Consider the following 23440-nt stretch of genomic DNA (forward strand, 5'->3'; position numbering starts at 1 on the left):
CAAGGCATCTATGCCCCAGGCTACATCCCACAGAGCCATGTCTCTGAAGACTTAAAACACTTCTCAAACATCAGGCATGCATTGCAGGAAACAGAGGTATGAAATGTGTGTGACAACATGGCTCCCACAGGTCTCAACTGAAGCTTGGACAGTTAGACAAGGTATTCTACCTCTCTGAGTCTCAGTATCCTCATCTATAAAATGGGTATGAATTTTAATGGCCATTTCACTGAGTTGTCGAACAAATCAAAGACATGAAGAGTGAGGGCAGAGTACCTGGCCTGGACGAGGGTCTCAGTAAGGGTTGGCTGTCAGTATTACTTCTACTTTGAATCCAAAATCCCCACGGTTACTTGGCTCAGCCTATCTAGCATTCAGAAATGGTAACCGGGGGAATAACAAAGTTTTTGAGTCTCCTTTTACTGGAGGTCATAGGACAAAAGAGGGGCAGTGGTCTTAAGCTATGCCTGTATGCAGGAGGATAGCCCTTAAGGCCAGTGGGCTGCCTCCCCTTCCAGCCCCCATTAGAGGGCCTTCAGTCTAGAGGTCAAGTCCATCCAGCCTCAGAAGGGCCCGCATTTGGTCATATGCCTGCCTGGGGCCCCGGGAGGGCTACCCAGGAGCTTCACCCTTGGCTGTAGGTTAGAGGTGCTGGAGAGAGCCCTCTCACCCAGACACACTTGAAGGAAAGCAGCCATCAAGCCTAGCCAGCCCTTTGGTGTGAGGAGAGCAGAAGAGAGAGATACAAAGGAAGGAAGAAATGAAAGCTGCTTACCGGGATGCCAGGTCTTCCAGCGGGACCCTGAAATAAAGGGAGGAAAGAACGGGGTTTATGAAGGTCAAGGTAGTAAGACTTGAGCATTCCACATTGTCCAATCAGCTGTGTGGCCTGAAGTCCCTTGTGCTCTAGAAGCCTCTGTTATTTTATGAACAAAATGAAGGCAGGACCTTGATCACTAAGCTTCCTTTCAGTTTTAGCATTCATTCATTCATTCATTCAGAAAAGCAGTTAATGGGGGTCTCCTCCATGTCAGACCCAGGGAAGGTGCAAGCAAAAGAAAGACAAGAATGTCCCCTCTCGTGTCTCTGCCCATCATGATTCAAGGATCATTAGGGCTGTGGGTCTTACTGACACCTCTTCTCTTTAAGCCTTTCTGTCTCGGCCAGGGTGGTATCCTACCACCCTTTACTGGCCCCGTGTGGCTCCAGAAATCTGTCTTCCCTGACCATGCAGTGCCTTTCAGCCCTTCCCCCATTACCCTAGTACTCCTGCCCAGCCCAATCCTGGGCACAGACTAAAGGCTCAATGTAATGGATCTGAAATCCCACTGGAAAGAGGAAGACCTTCCACAAAATGTGTCTCAGAGCTAAATAATTATCACCGGACCAACAGGCAGAGCAGTGACTCAGGAACCAAGCAAATCCCAAGAGACTCGGGGCTTATTAGTTCCAGCCCTCAACTTTCAGATGGATCTGCTACAAGGGGGTGGCCACAAAACGGCTGGCATACAGCAAGTGCTAAATAAATGCTAGCTATTACGGTTACTGGAGAAGAGCCCTGGCAGGAGGCATGTGCAGCTAGCCTTGGTTTCTCCCTGTGGAGTCTTTGCTACCAGATGTGGTTTCTCTCCTTCCAGACATCCTGCTCTTCCTGCGAAGCCAAGGCAGGACCAAGCATGGGCCCTGGGGTGCTCCCTGGAAGGTAAGTGCATGTGATGTTGGGCTGCTCAGGCAGACCCGGGAAGCACCAGGAATCAGTCACCCCCTCTGACCCTTGTTCCTGAGGGCATCCCGGAGGAGGTGGTGCAGTGCTTGGCCCACAGAGAACTGAGGTCAGGCCCTGCCAGGGAGTCCTTGGGGGTTGCTGGGGAATGGCTCTCACGGGCATAGGACATGTCCCATCTCTCCACTCTGCTTGATATTGCCCCCTCGGCACTAAAACATAAGCTCCCGAGGCAGGGATTTTTTCTGTGTTGTTCATGAAGGTGTCTCCGGTGCCTGCAGAGTGCTGAGCTCTTGGTCGGTTCTTTGTTCCTATTTGTGAATGAATGAACTTGAGGGCGGATACTCTGGCCCTGGGAATTCAGCCTCCTTTTCTCCTAGGCCCCCAGGAAGACAGCTCAGGCACCAAATAGCCTCTTTAACAAAGAGCTTTAGCACGGAGCCAGTACCCACTTCCTGCCACTTTTACACTGCCAGGTCCTGATGCTACCAGGGAGTGGTCCAGACATAGGCCAGCCACCTCCTTCACATCCCAGGGAAGGGAACAGGCCTACTGAAGGTTTCCAACCCCACACAGTGGGTCTACCCTGAAAAAGGACCAAAGGGACAGGTTACTACTGCTCCTGTGTACCCACCACCTACTCGTCCTACCTCATCTGCACATGGGAGGGACTTCTCTCTGGTGTCAGTATCAGGAACATCTGTGTTTCACTCAAATGCCAAGGATGCTCCTAACTTCCTACAGCCTGACTTGAACAACTCTGCTTTCCTCTTTGCTCTGGCCACCAGGAAGCTCGGAGCCCAGTCAGTGGCTTGTTTTGCATAGGATGTTGTCATGTCATCAGCTCTGGATCCCTTTGCTTTCCTGCCTCTGCTCTCCACCCTCCTCCATTGTTTCCATATCTCATTTGTAAATCACCCCAGAATATTTTTTTTAGAATAAGGTGGGTAGAAATAGATGAAATAATAAATGAATTAATAAAATCCTTCAGAATAATCATTCCCTCCTTAAAATTAAAAGGCTTACCAGAATCTTTGTGGATCATCTAGGATTTAAATGAGTTAGTATATTGTAACTGGAAATACGTTCTAACACACACTTGTGTGTATATAGGCCTATATACATGCATACACACACATATCGATACATATATATTCCTCACAACTCCTGGAAGAGGCAGATGCTATGACTAACCCCATTTTACAGATGAGGAAACTGAGGCACAGAAAGGTAAAGCAACTTGCCCTAGGTGACATAGGGCCTAGCTCGAAGTGGCAGAGCCAGGATTCAGATGCAGGCAGTCTGGCTGCACAGCCCACGCTTGCAATCACTATGCAAGCACAACAGTGCCTGACACATCGTAAATGCCAGCTAGGATTTCAGCAAGGACCACCTTCAGCCAGGGTGGCAGCTGGACATCACACATTTCCCTGTATTCCTCCAGGGAAAGAGACCTCCCTACTTCCCACTAGCGTCTGTTTCAGCCTCACAGCTCCCACTAAGAAGTTCTCTGAAATCTATAGCAGGCCTGGCCTGCAGGTGTCAGTTCCAATGTGCCGACTCCAGTGGATTGGGAGTGACTGAGCAAAGCATTATGTTAAGAAGCCTCCTGATTGATTAGCAATGTCTGCCATGGGCACGAGGTGGTGCACCGGGAGGTGGGGCCCACGGTTTTTCTACCGTCTAAATGATTCCTGTGGCTACTTAAATCCATCCTCCTTGATTGTGTTCTCTAGGCAGTGGCCATCCCCTGCCCTTGGGGACCTGGGTCTTCCAACTGGAGTACAGAGTTACGCCAGGAGGGGCTCTCCCAAGAGACACTCAGAGGGTGGCGACAGGCACTGCCACCAGCTGCCATCTCTCTATTCCTCAACAGCTGCCTCCTCAACAGCATTCTTCCTTCCCTCCAACAGCATGATATGAAGCAGATAGAACAGGGCTAGGAGGTGACCCCCACCCTGGCCAGCTTCCCATTTCCTCCTTGTGACTTCAACCAGGATAGGGTGAAGGCGCAGATCACACCCAGAGGCCGTGTCGGGAAGCTACCTGGGCTCCTGCCCCTTGCTCCCAGTTCAGGTGGTGGCCAGGCAGACAGGGACACTGAGGGACACCCATATCCTTCCCCATTGCATAGCCCCTGGGGCCAGCAGCACCTTCTCTGGCTGGGAGCTGTCTGGGGGTGAGGCTCGCTGATGTTCTCAGAAAGCTACATTCCTGGCAAGGCAGGGACCTCGAGCTGACCTGATGCTGGCAGGTTGGCCCCAGCCTGGTTGCGGGGGGTGGTGGGGTGGGGGTGGGGAGTGGTGGGGGTGGGGTATTCTGGGGGAGCTTCCAGGAGTGGGGAACTGAGGACTCTTTTGGGCTTTGTCAAGAAAGAAGGGGGAAAGCAGCCCATTTCCAGCAGGTGGTCTGTTGAAATTTCCTATGGCAGAGTTTATTTTGGAAGATTGATGACAGGAATTGAGATCTGACATCTACAACACGCCGTGATGAATCACGCCCCGGCTTGCGGGGACTGACACAATTTTCCTCTCTCCGTAAGCCGGCAGTCAGAGAGCTGGGCAGGATGGGCGGTGTGGGCTCAGCGTGCCTTTTCAGGACCAGACGGGATAGTAAATAATGGTCTGACGACAAACAGGGCTGGCTGTTCTTGAAGGACAGAGGGAGAGGGGACCGACCACGCATGGGCGGCTCTGAGCAAGGCCAGGAAACTTGACAAAGATCTGGGGTGGGGTCTCCTCCCTTTCAGCTCCAATCCTCAGCTCCACCGGAAACCTCTGGGCCTTTTGTTGGGGTATCAAATGCAGTCCTCAAAGAAGACATGCTCCTATTCTCTGGATCCATTACTTCAGGGAGACAGTCTCCTTGGGCTCTTCTCAGGTTCTCTGGAAGCAACTGGGCTCCTGGCCCCGCCCTGGGCCTTAGGGTGACGCCAGGGGAAGGAGCCAGACCCGCAGTGATCTGTGCTGTCTCGCACTGTCTGCCCACTGAAACTGATCTGTCCCATCAAAATACCACCACCACCAGCAACGACCACCTGCTAACCACCTAAGCTGGCCAGAAGGGAGTGGCCCATATACAAGCCAGCGTGCACAGCAGGTCCTAGGAAGCAGTCCACGCAGAGCCATGAGCTGACCTGATTCCTGAAAGGCCAGGAGACCTCTCAGGACCAGGGCTGAGTACAGATTATCTTTCTTCTTTCTCATACCTGGAGCTTCTTTGAGTCCATTTGCTTCCTCTGGGGACCAAGGAGTGGCCTAACAATGGGGCAAGCCTGCCTTTCAGATTGAAATTGGGACCCGCTGGGCCTGGGGGCAGCCATTGTCTGGCCCTGGAGAGGGGCAGTGGCGAAATGGAGGCCTCCATCCCCGAGTCAGCATCCCGGAGGGACCCCACAGACTCCTGTGCATGCGGACGGTACAGGGGCTCCCCTGGAAGACGGTGGGCCCAGCTGTCAGTGCCCCCTCCCAGGGCCCGGTTACCAGCAGGGAGCGAGGCCTTTCAGATGAGCAAGGCTGGAATGCGGCTGGAGTTACTTACAGGAGGGCCTGAAAGAGACAGAGAAAATGCCAGGGTCAGTGTCACTGCTGGGAGGACAGGCAGAACAGCCTCAGAAGCAGCGTCCAAAAAGCCTTTGGCTGGGGCTTTCCATCTGGTCTGCGACGTTTGTATTTTCCTGGCCCGCCTTCCCCAGTATAATCTCTCCCCCTTTATTTCATCTCCATATTTTCATTATTGGATGAGAAATCCAGAGGTCTGGGCCCCAGCCGGGCCCTAACTTCCCACCCCAGAGGATGGGCTCCTTGGGGCCCCGCCCCAACCCGGGGACACGGTTGCTTTGCAGAATGCAGGGCCCTGGACACCGAGGCAACATTGCAAACCATCGAGGGTGTGACAGAACCTCAGGAGACGAGGGTGACTAGCTTGCTTGCTGTCCTCTCCATGCTTCTGTCAAGTGCCCGGAGAATGAGCAGGAAGCAAGCAGCTCGGGTGAACATTCCTCACTGGCTTCCCCGCCTCAGGTCTATCTGGCCTGTCCTGGTTTCTGTTAAACCGTGAGTCGGGCGTTTGTTTCTACCCTCCCGGGTCTGCTGCCCACTCCCTCCTCCTCCCCAGCCTCCTGTGCCTAGTGGTCCCCTCCCTCTGTGCCTCTCTCTTTCTTCTCTCCTGCTTCTGTCCACCCTGCCCCCATCCCCCGTCCCCTGGAAGCCTTCAGCATTAGCCCCATCTCATTTCCCCTGACAGCCAAGAATCACAAATTCCCATGTTCCAGGAAGGGGGCAGGAGGATGGGTGCGGAGGGAAGGTGGAGAAGAGGGAGCAGCTGCCGGACAGTGAACTGAAGGCATTTCAGCATTTCGGCCCCAACGTGAGTCATGAAACCCCCAGGGCCAGTGGGATTCCCAGCTGGGCCTGCCTGGTGTGTCTGCCAGGGGGGCCCCTAGGGACCTGGCTACGTTAACACAGCTGCTACTCCTGTTGTTTCTTTCATGCTCGGCCAAGAAAGGCTCCTTCTGTTCCCCCCTCGAATTCCCCAAGCCGGCCTCCTTCTCTCTGCCTCCATCTGCCTGCTTCTCCTGTCCGGCCAGGAGGAAAAAGCCTCTTTCATGCTGGCCCCTGTCAAGCTGTCACGTTAAGGGGGAACAAAATGTTTTAAATTTACGAAAATAATAAGTCAAGAGGAGTAGTGACTGGGTGGAGAGGCCCGGGGCAGCCCGGCATGGTTGCAGAACAGCCAGAGGGAGGGAGATGGTGGGAGGAGGGGAGCATCTGGGACCTATTAGGTGGAAGGGCAAGGCGGTGTCACCCAGAATCCGAAAATATCCCCTGAGCGCAGCTTGCTGGAGGGGCCAGCAAGACCAGAAAGTCCGGACCTCCTGGCTACGGGAAGCGTCCTCGTGGGAAGCAGGCTGGTGACAAAGTTCAGTGCACGGCGCGTTTGGGATGGTTGAGCCACATGGAGAGCAGGCGTCCTGCACCGTCCGCGCCTGCTGGGACCCCAGCTGCCAGGACCGCAGGCTCTGGAGGAATCTCTGGTGACAGAGCCTTGCTTCGGCGATGGCCCAGCCTGCTGTTAGCCCCCACTGCTGTGTGTGTGTATGCTGGAGGCAGCCAGGCCGCTGACCCAGGACTCTGGCACTTAGCCGGCTCCCAAGAGAGCTCTTTGTTGGGTCCACCCCAGAGCGGGCAGAAGAGAACTTCTACTGAAGATTTCAAGGGTTTTTCTATCATCCATGGTCCTTATTAGATGCTCGGCATGATTCGATGTGTTTCGCATTTGGGGAAAGGCTCTGTTATATACCCACTTTGCAGATGAAGACGCCAAGGCACAGAAAATCTGAGCTACGGTCCCTAGGCCCTTCACTACAGTGCCTCTCTCCACACCTACCCTCAAGCTGCTCACAGATCTGCCCCCTCTCCACACTTCTTTCTTGCCTGCATGCCCAGTTTTCCAACCTGTCTTCTCTCTCTAGATCCTCCCATCTCTTGGTTATAATTTGGCTGTGTCAGTCTCCTCCAGGCCACCACACCCCCTACCCAGACTTTAAGTGTTCCCCTGGAAAATCGTCAGGCCCTTGGAAAATCTAACTGCTGCCCTGTCCCCCTCCAGCACTGGACGTCACCTAATGCTGTATTCCCATGCCCAGTGGCTGGAAGATGGCTTGTGAAATCCACCAGGGCCTTGATGGTACAGCTGGGTCTCCCGTGTGACCACTTGGCCATCCTCAGTAATGTGGCTGCTAACTGACCTATCCCACCACCAGACACCGAAGGATGGGCTCACAACAAGGCAATACCAAGTCCCAATTGTACGGAGAGTGACAGAGCCTGGAGAGTGATACACAGTCACTGTGTGGGTAGGCATAGGGATAGGAGCAGAACCCGGGGCTCCTGACTCCCCAAGCCCTGGGTCTTCCTAACAAGCCCACGCCCACACTGCCATAGCCAGAGGGAGAAGGAAGACACCTGACTCCACCCCTGGGCCTGACCAACTGTGGCAGTGCCCTGGGGATGAGCAGAGCATCTGCAGTGAGGCCCCCAGGGCAGGGTCCACAGCAGAGGTTCTGCCTGATATCTGTCACCTCCTACCTCAGTGAGGACGCCACTATCCTCTCCAGGGTCTGGCTGACCTCCTTCAGGTAAACAGCAACATTCCTCTTAAATGGATATGTAGGAATGGGCTTCTAAGAAGAATCCCGAGGTAGTGTTCTGGGTTGTGCCTTTCTTCAACCATTTTTTGTATGTTCATTCATTCATTCACTCATTCAACAAACATTTGATGATTGCCTGCCATGTGTCATTCACTGTGCCGGACTGTGGCTATGTGGAGAGGGATAAGGCACAGTCGTTGCCCTTCGAGGAAGCAAAACTTTATTATTTAAGCACCTAATACCTACCAGGCCCCAGGCTAAGCTCTAGTGATACAGAGATAAATAATTCACTTCCTCCCCTTGATAAGGCAGTAGTCTCCTACTTAGAAAGCTGGAGACATTCCAGAGAAGAGAACTGAAATGAACAAAAGGATTTAGGGAGACAGGTTTGCTGCAGGAGGACGTATCCATTCAATCAACAACATTTACTGAGTGCCTACTATGTGCCATGTGTCCTGCTGAGCACAGTCCTTAGAATACACACTTAATGCTTACAACAGCTATGTGAGGCAGCCACTGGCATCCTCACGACATACACGAGGAACCTGAGGCTTAGAGGCTAAGCGACCAGCCTAAGGTCATCTCCTTGTCTTAAGTGGTGGTGTCTGGCTTTTGTGTGTGTGTGTGTGGTTTTTTTTACTCTGAATTTCCACACAGCACAGCCTGGACTTGAACCGGGTCTCTCTTACCCAGAAGCCTGTGCTCTCGAGCTAGAGGTCATGAAAGTCATGAGGGATGGGAGGGGAGGCCTGGCCTTCAACCTCATATGCTTCTAATGGGGACAGGTTAAGGATCTTCCCTCTCCTCTGAGGGTTTGGCTCCGCCAAGACCCTGGATCCTCTCCTGGTCCTGGAGGGGGAAGCAGAGAGCCACAGGGTGTGCCCAGGTTCCACGTCATATGAGCCACGATCTGACCCTTCTTGACAGCAGGGCTCCTGGCAGCTGGGGTCCTACCTCGACCCACGCCTCCTGCTGCCTGCTGCCAGCCGCCCACAGCTGACCACCTGCCGCTTGCCTCTGCCACGTGCTGACCCACCCATTCTGCCAGGACAAATACTTTGCTTCCAGGCTCTCCTTGGAGCTGGGGAGACCAACAGCACTGGTCACTGTGTCTGCTGGAGCCGGGTTTCTCAAGCGGAGGCAATTTTGCACTCCAGGGGATAGTTCGTTGGCAATCTCTAGAAAACTTCTCCTTTATTACAACAGGGAGGCTTCTTCCAGTTTCTGGTAGGTAGAGATCAGGGACACTGCTGAATGTCCCAAGAAGCACAGGCAGCTTCTTACAAAAAAAATGAGGTGACCCCAAATGTTCACCCTGATGAGGGTGAGAAACCCTGCCCCAGATTAATAGGACCAGTCCTTCCTGGGAGTTCCCTGTGCACCTCCAGTCCTGGGTCCCTACATTGAAGCCCCAGTCTTCACTCAACCTTGTAGTTCGCCAACTTTGGGGATCCCATTCTTCTATAGGTTGGCCTGTTCTACCTCCACTCAAGACCTTGTTAGGACAAATAATAATTCTTGTATTGAGCATTTATTCTGTGCCTGGCACGATGCAAAGAACCTTAGGTATTTTATGTCACTCCATCCACCCAACAACCCAGTGAAGTAGCCTTATTATTATTATTATTCATTATTATTATGCTATGGCCCAGGAAAAGTTTAAGACATATGTTCACGGTCCACAGCTCATGCATGCCCGAGCTGGCACTTGAACCCAGATCTGCCTGATGCCACGGTGGTGTGAACGCAGCGTGGCCCAGCCTTCCAGGACTGTGGGCTCCCTGAAGCTTGAAGAATGTGCATGCATGGGAAGTACATGGAACCACTTCTGACTTAAGGAATGATAAAGGACAGAAACACAAGTAGCTTCAAAAACAATCTTAAGAGGGACGCCTGGGTGGCTCAGTGGGTTAAAGCCTCTGCCTTCGGCTCAGGTCATGATCCCAGGGTCCTGGGATTGAGCCCCGCTTCCCTTCCTCTCTCTCTGCCTGCCTCTCTGCCTGCTTGTGATCTCTGTCTGTCAAATAAATAAATAAAATTTTAAAAACAAAAAAACAAAAAAAAATCTTAAGAAACTCATCAGTGACAAGCGTGATGGCCTGTTAAGGGAAACTGAAGGAGCTCCCAGGCAGCCTCGGTCTTTTGAGGTTGACATCCAAGAGAAGAAGAAGCCCTTCTCCCTTCCAGCCCCACGGCAGGAACACTGGCTTTCAAGGGAGGGCCAAGGCCGATTTCTGGGCAGGCCCCCTAGACGTGATGCTCTGGGAGCGTGCCTGACAAATCCAGCTTTATGACCGACAGAATATTCATTGAGCTTCACCACAACCCAACTCCCATTTTACAGATGAGGACAATGAGCTCGGAAGGGACATACTTGCCTATGGTTCATGGCGGGTAAGTGATCCTGAATCCTAGTCTAGTGCTCTTCCCAGAGTAGCCTACCATTGGCAGAGCGCTGAAGGGGGGGAGGGGGTTTTACATTTCTGAGAAAAAATACACAACTACTCAGACAGTGGTGTGCCAGAAGCCAGCTCATCTTATAGTCTTAAGAGAGCTGACTGTACGCAATCTCTTTCCAGCTCCATATTCAGTGACTCTGCATTGGCGGCTGGAAATTGGCCATTATGAGAGTATTCACACCACAGAAATTGGCAAAAGCTACAAAGTAGCCCTGCCCCACCCCCTGCCAAGAGCCATCTGTTAATCATTTCCCAGCACAGTGCAGCTTAGATCTGTCCCATGATGATGTCTCTTGGCCGTAAGACATCCACAGACCTTTCCAGTGTGGCTGGTGGAGAGTAACAGGTCCTGAGAGGAGTGGGCAGCAGTTAAAATCACACACACCACATGCTCTCCTTCTGCACTCATTGCAGACATTGCTAATCAATCACAGCTAGTCTTTCCCCAATGAGACTTGACAAGGCTTCATCATTCTTTCCAACACAGCCACTATAAATCAGCAGGAAATGGCAAGTGAGATGGAACCTATTAGTCATCTTGGAACTAGAGCTACTTGGGGGCCGAGACACAGGGAAGCAAGTAGGAAAAGCATGAGGGTCCTTTTCTGACTTATTGGGTGAGCTAGTCTAACCTTAGGGCACAGCAGAGATGGAGTCTTAAGTTCCTGCAGACACCACAGAGGTGGCCTTCATCCCTGGAGGGGCCTCAGGCCAGCTCCAGGGGTTTCTGGAACATTCTGCCCTTGGCAAACCCTTCCCTCCAATCTGGAGTCTGTCCCTTTTCAGGGATTCATCTTCTTCGCTGAGTGCCTGGGGACAGGCAGAGGGTAGAGGGACGGGAACAGGATCCATGCCTTGCCTGGCACTTGGGGACCCAGACGGGTGTCTGGGTCACAGACTCTCTGTCGGCTGCCTCTCCAGTGCTTCTTCTCCCCGTCTCCTTCCTAATGTGACCCCCAGTTTCCTCGGGTTTCCACCATTCTCCAGATAGCCCTAGTTCTACATAGGAGCCCACCCCAGGCCCAGCTAAGAAGGGGTGAGGGTTGAGAAGGCCAAGGGGGAAAGCCCACAGATGAAGACACCAAGGGATGGGGGATCTGTTTCCCAAGAAAGAACTGTAGTTGCCTCCACCCCAGACCCCCATAGGCTCTATCCCCAGGGGCAGCAGTCCTCAGGCCCCGGGAAGTAGCTGGAGGGTGCTGGGAGGGCTCCTATAGGCAGGGAGGAGAAGGCGTGTGGGGACCTGCCCAACCCCAGGCAGGATGGATAACAGTTCAGACCAGGGATGGCCACCAGCCGCCCATGTGCCCTTAGCCATAGCAGCCCTGGGAGCAGGGGGCCTGGAAGGCTAAGTGGTGGGCAGGATGTGTCTGAGTTAGCCCGGTCTAGCCTGCCCACCCTCAGCGGAGGCCGGGGCTTGAGGGCAGCGCTGGGTGCAGGATTAGGACGGTGAAGAAGTGTGTCTTGGCACACTTGAGCTGAGTTCCCACCATGCTCACTGCACATGTTTCTTACTGTGAACATCCGTTTAATGCCAGCACAGTGGCCAGCTATGCCAGACAGGGTGAAAATCACCCACTATCGCTATTCTTGGACGCTTCTTTTCCAGCTCAGGAGATGCCTCCCCACCCCAAGTGACCCCCACCCCGACACTCTGTCCCTGAGCCTGAGCTTCCGGCCAGCTTCTCCATCCAGCTGGGACCTCCCAGACCCCCGAATGAGCCCAGGACCCCCACATGACCCCTGGCTCAGCCCCAGACCCTGAGTGTCATCTGGGCCAGATTTGCTGTGGGTCTTGCTCTCTCCTCTACCCAGGGCCCTCAGCCACCTGGGTGCCCACTCCCCAGGGCGCTCCTGCCTGGGGTGCCTGGTGGCTGGATTTTGCCTTCTCGAGGATTTTGTTTCACCTTTCCTCATTTGAGCCACCAAAAAAAAAAACCCTGAAAGGGAGTTAGTGCTGGGAGCACTTATGGGAGGAGAACCATGACACGGGTGGGGGACATGCTGCCCACCGCCTCTTGGGGACTGCCCAGCCATCCAGCCTCTCCTCTGGCTCCAGCCCTCTGGGCAGCTCCCACCTGCAGACTGGAGCTGACTGACAGGGACTGCACCCCTAGGGACAAGTGGTCCTCACGAGACCCTCCACTGCCACTCCCAGCCCCCAAGCCAGGCTTTCCTTTCTTCCCTGGGCTGTCACATCGGTCCCTGCAGGAGGACCACACCTCTGACCCTGGTCCTTCTTCCTGACGCCGGATCTGGCCGCCCGTATCCAATGTTCCTGTGGAAGGCCCTGCTTGGGGCAGCTCACACGTCACTGCCCCGTGGGCAGGGCCCCATGGGGCAACTGCTGGAAGGAGAGAGGTGGGGGCAGCCAGCCAGGGGTTGCGGCCTGGGTCAGACCCACACAGGACATTCTCCCTCAGAGGCCCGGGCCAGACCAGAGGCTTTGGAGTCCTATCTTTAGACACAGGCCTCTACCTCCTGGGGAAGGGCTTTTTTATTTTCAAGTCACATTTATTGATGACACAGTAGGGGCTGGCATCCCGAATCTTCTACCTCAGCATTGCCATCAACACTAATAGGTCCTGAGTACTCACCAACCCCCAACATAAGCCAAGTGTGTCATACATCATCTCACTGACGCTAGTCCTACGCGTAACACTCCGATTATCCACACGTAACAGATAAGGGAACTGAGGCACACAGGCCAAGTTACAGCCCACAGTCAGACAGGGGCACCCAAGTCTGTCTGTAGCCCCAGAGTTATGCGGTACCTCACCAAAGAGCCACAACCACTCCGACAGGCATGGAATTCTTGTTCCATTTTACAGATGGGGCTCTCGAGTCACGGAGAAGTTTCAGAATGGATCCAAGGTCACACAGCTGGTAAGTGGCTGAGCTGACATCTGGAACTAGCTACACCCTAAAGCTTTTCTTTTTAACACCTGCACATATCGCTTCAACCGTGGAAGCAAAGAAGAGTCCATAAAACGTAGATGTGGGGTGAGAGGGTCAGACGGTGGAGAAAAGAGAATCCACAGCAAGCCCTTTCTAGTCCCTCTGAGGGCGGCGCGACCTCATCCACGGGCTTACTTTAGACCTCCATCATCCGTCTCTTAAAGCCAGCGCCCCGAGTGGCCCCCCACTGAGGCCTGCTGCTAACCCCATGCAGACATTGCACGTCTGAGTAGGAACACCAGCCAGCCACCTGCCCCGTGGATGCGGGGTTTCATTGTTCCCTCCTTTACGGAAAAGGACTGGAAGACGACACGTGACTCAACCACTTGGGTCTTTTGCTTATCACACTGGGCTCCTGCCCAGAACTGTGGGTAAGAGCATCGGTTTGGGAGACAATGAGCCACTGGGTGAAATCAGAGTTTTGCGACTTACTAGCTGTGTGACATTGAGCCCGTCACTTCTCTTCTCTGAAGTCCAGGGTCCTCTTCTGTGAAATAGGGTAATGATAGTATCAACCTCATTGGATTTCAAGGATTAAATGTGAGAATACAGGCAAAGTGTTTTAGCTCAGGTCATGGCTTGGAGGAAGCCCTCAGTAGATGAGAGCTCTGACAGTTCTTCTGGCTCTGAATGATGATGTTCTCTCCCGGAAGGGTTTGCTACCTTCCTTTGTGTTCTAACCAGAAGGACGGCTAACACTCAGCTCTCTCCATGCATCAAGTGTCGTTCTTCACATTTTAGGGATATTACTGTAGTCAACCCTTCCTAAGCCTTATAGGATGGCAACATTTACCACTCACATTCTATAGACAAGGAAACAGAGGCACAGTGAGGTGGTACGTCCCTGCTTGGGGTCCCAGGGTGGGACAGGCTGACTCCAAGGCCCCTGGTATTAATCTCTCCACTGTACTGACTCTCAGAAGGGCCCCTGAAGCCCCGGAGACCAAGGAGAACAAACAGGGGTCAGAGTGAGCGGAGATCAGCAGAACAGGATGGGGCTGGGTGAACATTTGACTAAAATAGTACAGATTAAAGTTTTCAGCTTTGAACCAGTGGGACAAATTACGCATTTTCTTGCTTCCTTGGGCCCCTGACACTTCCCCCTTGGGGTCAGAATCAGAAGTCCCGAGTGAGGAAGTCTGGGGTGGGGGGTAGGTCTTGCTGGTGGAGATTACAGGCCCAATTCTGTAGATCCAGGCCAAGGACAGTTGGCATTGTTCTCCGGCAGCGGGCTTCCCGGAACAGCCTCAGGCTCAGGCCAGAGGGGCCGGGCTGCCCGAGCACAGAGGAGGGCAGTGGGCTGGGGGGGCTGAGGAGAAGTTCTCTATCAAGTCATCCCCCTGTGTAGTCGGGGTGGAGATCCACCAAGGATGGGGCACCCATCAAGCTCTGCTGGGTCTGACCCCCAGCTCTATTTCCATATGGATCTGGAGTCTCACTTGATCTTGTCACCTTGGACGGAATCTCTGAGAACAGTGAGGTCCTCCCGTGTGACCTGGAGATAGCTCGCGAGGAGAGTTCCCAACCCCCACCCCTCCCCTCAGGTCCTTTCCAGGAAGTGAGCTGGGGAGGCAGTCAAGCGGTCCAGCAAACTGCTCTCCTTTGCCACGTCTAAAATGCGTAAAAGGTTCTCCAGCAAAGGTCATAGCATAAATTCAGCTGCTGCACACCACCTCTTCCAAGCAGATGGCCTTGATTTACCACAACCACAGGGTACCATCCTCGATTCTCTTCCAAGTCCTCCAAATATTCAGTTTGTTGTCCTTCTCATAGGGATGCTAATTCCCTGTTTTCCTTCCTCGGCTTTTCTGTTAGAATGTAAGCTTTCAGATGGGTGCGTGCATTTACTTTTTAGTCACTAGTCCAAGAGGAGGTTAGGGAGCTCAGATGTTGCAAACCCCAATGCCTGCAGGGAGTCAGATAAGTAACAGATGAATGAAGCAGGCCAGGCATGGTGCGATAGGGTGGGAGAGAGACTGCGGCAAAGTGCTAAGGGCTAGCTTGTGCGTCTACAATGGAATGACCACTCATCAGTCACAACCAAATACTGCCAGACTCACGGTTGTTGGATCTTGAAAATACCCAAGAAAGATGGGATATTCTACACAAAACCTTCCGGTTTCTAAAGTTGAAATTAATTGAAGAAAATATAAAAAACTATTCTGCAAGCCAAAAGAGAAGCTGCATTTGGAGCGCAAGTCACCAATTCGCAATTCGCAGTCTCTGGGGCGCCTTCCAGGCGTGCTGTGTTCCAATTCTACAGCCCGGAGCTGCCGGCCCAGAACATGTGCTTGATGAATCCCTGCTGAATTCGCGATGAGTATGTGGCAGGTCACCGTCTAGCACCCGAACTAAGGATCTATGAAGGAACAATGTCATCACAGCATTTGGAAACTGACTTGTGTTGGAGAGGGAGCTCTCTCCCAGCGTGGAATTATTTGGTTTTGCTGCCTTCCAGAGTCCTTACATCTCTTCCCCTTTGCCTCCCTCCTTCCACGAGGCATGGAAGCCCAGAGTCGGGGCCTAGCAGTGATCAAGGCCCAAACCTCAGGATGTCAGGTGGGTAAGAAAGGAGAGCTTTACTCAGGCCTGGACGGGAAGCAGGGTTATGTGGAGCAGTGACCAGGATAAATTAACAGTCTGTGAGGTACTTAACTGCCCCCAGCTATCTATTTTTCTTAAATCTTACTTTAATTTTTACACAATTAAAACCATATACCGTGCTCAGTAATTAATAAATGTTAAGTCATGGTCAGAGTACAGAGTGTTTTCATTAATAATGGCATGATCAAGTGAAAAATTTGCTTGTCTCTGTCTTTCAATTAGTTATGTCTCAAGCAGCTGTGCTCTTTGCCCACAAGGCCGTGGTGAAGGCTCATGGGTATAGCTGTGGGCCAGGGAACCAGAAAGAAATATGTGGACGCATAGGCAAATGTCTGGAGCCCCTGCATGGGAGCCTGCTGTCACACTACCCTCCTGAACCCCAGGATGGCCATGAAAACTCTGTGCCAGACAGCAGACTGAGCACTTTCCAGTTGCGACTTCTAATTTTCATAACACAACTTTTCTGCAAATATGTTCACTTCCAGGTAGAAACAGGACAGTTCTATGAAGTTAACTCGATTGTCTAAGATCAAATAGCTAATAAACGACAGGGCTGGGATTCTCACCTGGGTCTCTCAGACTGCAAAGCCCGTCCTCTTTCCATACCAGTGCACTGCCTGGAGCACTGTGTGCGTCCACTCTTCCTTACACACGACAAAGGGGTACAGCTGCCAACATTCTCCAAGGACCCACTGGCGGGGTTGAGATGAAACCCAGAAGTCAGAGCCCTACTTTTAGAACCAGGTGACTCTGGGAAAGCAAATACCTGAGACATATATTGTTAGCTCTAGCCAGGGTCCATGGCAGACATAACCAGTTGATCTCAGAGCTGCTTTGTATACTTTTGGCAGGCATGATCAATCCATTGCAGCTGGCATTTGTGAGAAAACAGAGCTGCCTTCCTTGGCCAGGGTCTCAGTGCAGCTGCAAGTGAAAGAACTTCCATAACACAGGTTGTAGAAGCTCTAGCCAGTCTGGCGGCCAGCAGAGATAGTGGAAACCACTATCTTAGCCATGTGACAGGAGAAGGGACAGGAGGAAAAGGAGAAGGTGAGGTGAGGTCCTGTGGGCTGTGGGCCAGGCTGGACAGGCTGGGGGCAGGGCTGGCAGGGGACCTTGCAAGTACACGGCCGGGCTGTGGGGTGCTGGGGGTGAAGGAGGAGCCAAGGAACTGGAGACATCTGAGCTGAAAAGAGTGAAAACACTTTGGATCTTACATTTGGCTTTGCTTTCCAAAAAAAGTTTGGTTTGTTTTTCTGACATTTATTTATTGTTAAAACAGCTCTTTAAGAACATTAAAGGACATTTTGTGAAAGAAAAGCATCATCCCTCACCACCCCCAGACCCCTGCTCTCGCACAACTGTTTCCAGTTTCTCTTCTTGCCTCTGATCCTCCCCCACACGCAGCCCTACGTTTGTAGAGTGGGAAGGGGAGCGCACGGACTGTGGCTCGCTGCCTCTTTCCCTGAATGTGACAAGGTAAACACATTCCCACATCACTCAGCCTTCCAAATGCCATTTTTCAAAGAGCTGCATGATAGATCATGATTTACCTAGATTTGTTGGCTGCTAGATCTGGAAGTTTCTATGTTGTTGTTTTTTTTTTTCCTATTTTATGTTACAGTGAATACCTTTGTGCAATTAGCACCCTTGATTTTTTTCGTAGGCTAAGGAAGTGGGATTGTTGGGTCAACACAGAAATTTTGCATGGACATCGTTATGACTTTTGCGCTTGTTTCTGACGTCACACGTATAAACTCCCGAGAGTGTTCGTAGCCCTGTACTTCAAGCTTGGATGTTAGGAAGCTTACTCCAGGTCACCCAGCAGAAAAAAGGCTCCACTGGAACCAGCTCATGTCCCTCAGGCTCTTTGTCCAAAGTTCCTGCACACCTGAGGGACATGTGCAGTGGCGGGTGGGGTGGGGGTGGGGTAGGGGGTAGGGGGCTGTTCAGGGGGAGGGGACACAGGAAATGGGGACAGAACCACAGCATCAAGAGGAGGGTGAAGTCTCTCTCAATTGTGCTCACCAGCCCCCCCTTCTTGTGGAATGTCCCTTCCCCACAGGAGGCCCTGTCCGACTCTTTAAAAATGAGAAGATGCCTTTGGGCGGGGGCGGGTGGGGCAGGCAGGTCCCCCAGGACACCAGGTTGTGTTACCGGGCACTGATTCCCATAAAGGAGCTCACAGCAGGGAAGCATCTCCCCACTGAGCCTCTGCACAGAGCCCTCCACTCCACCTTCCTGCAGCTGGACAGCCCCAGGCTTGGGTTCTGGTGGGGAGGGCAGGAGAGTGGGAGAGCTCTCTGCAGAGGAAAAAGCTGGGTGGTCTCCAAAGTTCTGGTCCTTTTCTGCCCGAGGCACCAGGAAAGCACAATAAACACAGACTGAACAACCTCTTCCCCAGCCCAGCCGCAGCCCAGCCCCAGCCTCTGCCCCAGCCCTAGCCCTAGCCCTGCCCCAGGCCTCCTTCTGCCCCTGCCTCTGCCCCAGCCCCAACCCCAGCCAAACCTTAGCCACTGAGAGCCCACCTTGGCTGAGAACACGCCTCGCTGCCCTGGGGAAGGATCCGTCCGTTTAGCCCAGCCAGGCCCACCCTTCTCCCCACTCAGCCCACTGGAGTCTCATAGGATTGAATGAGTGTGACTCTAGGTCATACTCAGTGCCACCCCGGGACCTCGCCCCTAGCTCGCTGTTGCAGCCTGGGGCTCCTCGGAGCTGCAGAGCCGGTGCCCACACCCAGGGCCAGGGCCTTCCTGGGGCCACGTGGGCCCAGCCTCCTCATCCAGCTGAGTGCTAGCCAGCCCAGAGTCAACAGTCACTTCTGGAGGCCTTGCCCTAAGTGTCCGGCACTGTCCAAAGTTGCTGCTGGGGTTACAGAACCGAAAAAAAGAGTGAGTCCTGGCGTGTGACCTTGGGGAGTCAACCTCTGAACTTGGTGTTCTCATCTGTAAAATAGGGATGAAGCAGCACCTACCTCACAGGGGTACCTGTGAGAATTCCACGAGACAACGTGTGTGAGGTGCTCAAAGCAGGACCCAACACACGGGACGTCCACATAAATTATTACATTTTGCCTTGTTACTATTCTTTCTTGTTGCAAGCAACAAACATTGAACAGAAATAATTAAGCGAGAAAATTCAGACATTGATAATGGCTGCGAAGAAGTACATGGTAACACACCGGAGGCTGGGACTGGGGAAAGTGCTTCATCCTCAGGGGTAGAGAAAAGCTTTTCTGAGGAAGTGACTTGAATTGAAACTTAAAAAATGAGAAGAAGCCGGTGTGAGAGGATCCAAGGGCTGATCACGCCACACAAACTGTAACAAGTATAAAGGCCCTGAGGTAGGAACTAGCTTATGTCTCTGGGAAATAGCCAGTAGTTACCTGTGACCATTTATGTTAAAATGAAATAAAATTAAATTTCAGTTCCTCAGTCACATTAACCCCACTTCAAGTATTAATTAGCTACATGTGACTAATGGACAGCACAGGTATAAAATATTTTCACATTGTAGAAAGTTCCGTTGAGAGGCTCTATCTTAGAGCTTTGGAAGAAAAGAAGAGATTGACACGAGATTTGGCAGGAAGACCAGGCAGGGGCCAGACCTCAAAGGATCTCGGAGGCCACGCTGAGGAGTTTGGTATTGTCCCCAGTGCACTAGGAGAACTTTGGGGTGTCCAGACTTTGGCTTAAGGGTAGAGAAGGAGCTCCTTCCAATTCTTCCACTCATCTGAGGCAGAGGAATCCTCAAAAGTCAGAGCTGAAGAGGAACAGATGTGCTCACCGAGTCTGATAAACCTCCCAGTTCTGAAGAGTAAACAGGAATGCCACAGAAACCTCCAGGGACCTGGCACTTTCCCAAGGGATGCGTGGCTCCTTGTCCTGAAGGCCGGGGAGGAGCTTCTGGTCCTGGACAAAGGGTCCAAGCGTGGGTCCTGCACTGTGCTCCCCGGTTCCCCTTCAGAGGCTGAAAAACTGTCCCCTAGACGCTGAAAACGCTGCCGTCATGAGTTCTCTTCTGGAGCTGCCTTGGCTGACAAGCACCACCTTGTCTTGGGGCCCCTCAGGGGCCCGGCCCCCACACCTAACGTGCAATAGCACTGCAGGGCTGTCCTAGCTCCAGAGCTACCTGAGGGGGCTGAGGCCCTCCTTGAGACCATGCCACGGCTCAGGCCTTCCTTTCGCCCACTCCTGCTTCCTTTCTTCCCCTACCATGTTGGACATCAGCTTCCCGGAGCCCGCAATCCGCCTCAGCCCCTCGGCTCACAGGAGATCGGCCTGTCTGTTAGTGCACGGGGGGCAGGGGGTGGGGGGAGACAGCTGAGAAGCCGGACAGCACAGCCCTGACCAGAGGCAGTGTCCTCCCCCGAGTGGGGGTGGCCACTGGGAGGTCCCCACAGGGCCCTGTGTTGAGAGAGCCTATCTGCCAAGCTCCCCCAGCCGCACAGTTCACATACGTGGACCCATGTCCCCTCCCCAGGCCTCTCCCCAGGCCTCCAAGAGCCGTGTTGTAATCAGCATCCTGCTGGAAGCAAGGCCTAGGCTCTGAGAGAGTCCATGATGAGCCCCATTTCCCACAGTTCCCAGAGGCCAGAGCTGGGATTTGAGCTCTGGTCTTAGGTTCCAGAGTCCACTCTTTTTGCCGGCACTGCACCATGTAGCCTGGACCCCCAGAGTTCCACACCCAAGCATTCGTGCATCGCTGGATGAATCCATGTTAAGGAACATGGACATTTGGCTCTCATCTCACCTGTGCTGGAGTCAAGAACCAAAGTGACCCCCTCTCCCTCCACCCCCTGCTCACCGAGTGCGCTTGATGGTGTGGCCACAGCTACGGTCTGTCATCTGTCATGGTCTCTCTACTTTTCCAGGCTCTACAAACATGGCTTTGATGTGCTAACTGCCCCTAATGGAGACAGTGGCTATAAATCATTCAGTGGAGCCCAGGATGGTCAACCCAGGCTGCTCTCCTGACCTCTGACCTCGTCAGGAGCTGGCTGTGGGACCCGTGTGTATCCTAGGCCTGGAGGCAGGACAATTCAGGGAAGCTGCAGTCTGCTAGGCAGCCCACAGTGGGCAAGGCCTGGAAGGAGGCCAGGAACATTTTGACTTCAGCAGATGGGAAAAAACACCCATAAAAGAGTCACTTGGGGATGACAGCGGTGACCCTCCCTGGGGACAAGCTGAGGCAGCCTGGGAAGATGTCAGGAGATACCCTTCTTGTTGCCAGCCCCTGAACATGGCACAAGACAATACAAGGCTACATAAGGCTTCTGAAAAGCCAGTTCCCCTATGTTACTAGGGCCAGAAAGTTCCTCCGGATGGGGGGCCAGGGTTGGGGAGGGTTGGGGCCTGGATCAAATGGAGATGTGAAAAAAAAAAAAGAAACAACAGCTTCTCCTCTCATTATAAAGAAATAAGAATAGAAAGTTGTTAACAGGAGGGAATAATCCCACAATTCTTCCCAAGAGCAGAGGGGAGAGCTGACCTGGCCACTGAGTCTGATCGCCACTGTGGGCCTCCATGGGACAGGGCAAGGGGCCCGGCTAGGGCACCAGGACATCTCTGCCAGCTACCAGCTGCCCTCCTGGAGGAAGTGGGAAAGGGATTCCAGGGGGAGAGAAACTCTTATCTTGTCTCCGGTGAGACCGGAGAATGTGGCTGACGCCTGGAAATGACCTTCCTTGGGTTCAGGGCTAGAAACCTATTGCTCTAGTCTACGGTCATATCACCCGGAACACACCTGATCTCTCGAGCTAAGCAGGGTGTGGCCTGGTTAGTACCCAGATGTGAGAACATATTGCTTATAAGCACAGTGATTCAAAATACATCTAAAATTCTAAGATATGGTCAAACAACAAACAAACAAAACCCATTTTGGGTATTTCTCTTTGTTTTTGGTAAAACTGTTCTGGCAATTGCAGTCCATCGAGGCTGGAGGGGGACATGGAGACAAACCTCCTCATGGCTCACACGGAGAAGGGGGTCAGGGTATCGGGCAGCTGGGCAATTCAGTGACAGCAGGAAATCCCATGCTGTTTCTTCTGTGGGGGGTGCTGTGTTCTGTTTTCATAAGGGGATGGGGGGGTCCCTTTCTGGTCCAATGCAACGTCCTGGTCTGTGTGTCTCCAGAAAGACACAACAGAATTCTGGAGCGGGGAAGACAGGTGAGGCGGATGGCATCTAGGGGACACGGAAGGTCAGTGTACGCCTGCGGGCTGAACTCTACTTCACTGAGCCTGATCTGTTTATACTCCTGACGTCCTGACAACACCAAATTGGACGTTTCCTTGGGGCTCCCTGAGCTGTGGAGCCCAACAGACCCGGGTTCAAATCCCAGGGCCTCTCAGTACCTGTGGAGCCCCCAGCAAGTCTCTTTTCTTGTCTCTGAGCCTCCGTCTCATTATCTATAAAATGGAGCGAATAGTACCAGCTTGCAAGGTTACTGAGTGGGCCAGAGAGAGGGCCGGAGAGGGCCGGAGAGAGGGTCAGAAAGGCCTTGCACTTCATAAACACTCAATCAACTCCAGCTTTGCCTCTTGCTAGGGAGCCATCCCGGGGGTTGAAGATATCTGCGTGGGTGCTTTTGATGTATCTCAGGCACTGTCTGCTCCCGCTTTGTCAGTAGCTGTGGACACTCAGGCAGCCATCTGATCCCATCTGCTTGGCAACGTCTTCTCCAGAGCCCCTCATCTCAGCTGTTCCAGTCCCTCCCCAACCTTGACCTAGAGGGCTTGAGCAAGGGACCCAAAGTCCAGGGTCCCAGGGAGTCCTAGAAGGCTTGAGCAAGGGACCCAAATCCACTACAGGATCCAGACAAGCGGGCAGAGGAAGGAGGGTGAAGACAGGGGCAAGAAGGGCTGTGTTTCCTGCACGCTGACTCTGGAGCCCGCTGACACTCATCCCTCTGGGTGAGGCTCTAGCCTTGTGCAAGGACAGGGCCCCCCTCCTTGCCCTCCTTCTCTCCCCCTGGGCCAGCCCTACTCCCGCTGAGGACCTTGATGGGGAAAATCTATCGAACGTTCTTTCAGATTCTTGGCTGATTTCGTGGGACCTGCCATATGGCTTTGGTGGGTCACAGATGGGGAGGGTAAAGGGGAATAAGAGCCCCTCCCCCACCTTGGCCAAAAGCCCCTGTCCCTCCCTCGAAGGGCTCCGAATCCCTCCCCTGCAAATGCCTGTCCTCCCAGGCTGAGATGCTGCAGACCCAGTGGTTTATACACAGACCCATTATTTATTGGGAGGCTGAGGGCCAGAATGAGATTGTGGCCACATTCTCTTCTGTCCTGGCTCTTCTCACCTGGGTTTTAAGCAGGGAGGGAAGGAGAAAGGGCAGAGAGAGAGACAGAGGGATGAGAGGACAGATGGGGGGAGGGGGCACTCCTCTGCAGAGGGCCTTCTCTGCACCTGGTCTTGGAGGAGATGTTTGCAGGCGTTTACCCTGAAGAGATGGCCGTTGGTCTCTAATCAGCATGCCTGCATGTGCAGGGCGGCCGTGTGCTGGGAGATAGGATGGGGTTGTGGTCAACGGAGTGGCCCTGCA

At 53.1% G+C, this 23440-nt stretch overlaps 1 protein-coding gene across 12 annotated transcripts in view; it reads right to left on the reverse strand.

Moving 5' to 3' along the window:
* Positions 1 to 23440, reverse strand: part of COL13A1 (collagen type XIII alpha 1 chain) — a 140542-nt gene that overhangs the window by 77735 nt on the left and 39367 nt on the right. For all 12 annotated transcript variants that reach the window (XM_032841367.1, XM_032841380.1, XM_032841414.1 and 9 more), the window contains exons 3-4: positions 17959 to 17966; positions 776 to 802 (exon numbers count right to left, since the gene is read on the reverse strand). In XM_032841367.1, the coding sequence (XP_032697258.1) occupies positions 776 to 802; positions 17959 to 17966 (35 nt within the window). The remainder of the gene's footprint in view (positions 1 to 775; positions 803 to 17958; positions 17967 to 23440) is intronic.

The sequence above is a fragment of the Lontra canadensis genome, unplaced genomic scaffold (genome assembly GCF_010015895.1).
Source record: "Lontra canadensis isolate GAN:19392208 unplaced genomic scaffold, GSC_riverotter_1.0 scaffold3, whole genome shotgun sequence".
In the NCBI taxonomy this organism is placed as follows: domain Eukaryota; kingdom Metazoa; phylum Chordata; class Mammalia; order Carnivora; family Mustelidae; genus Lontra; species Lontra canadensis.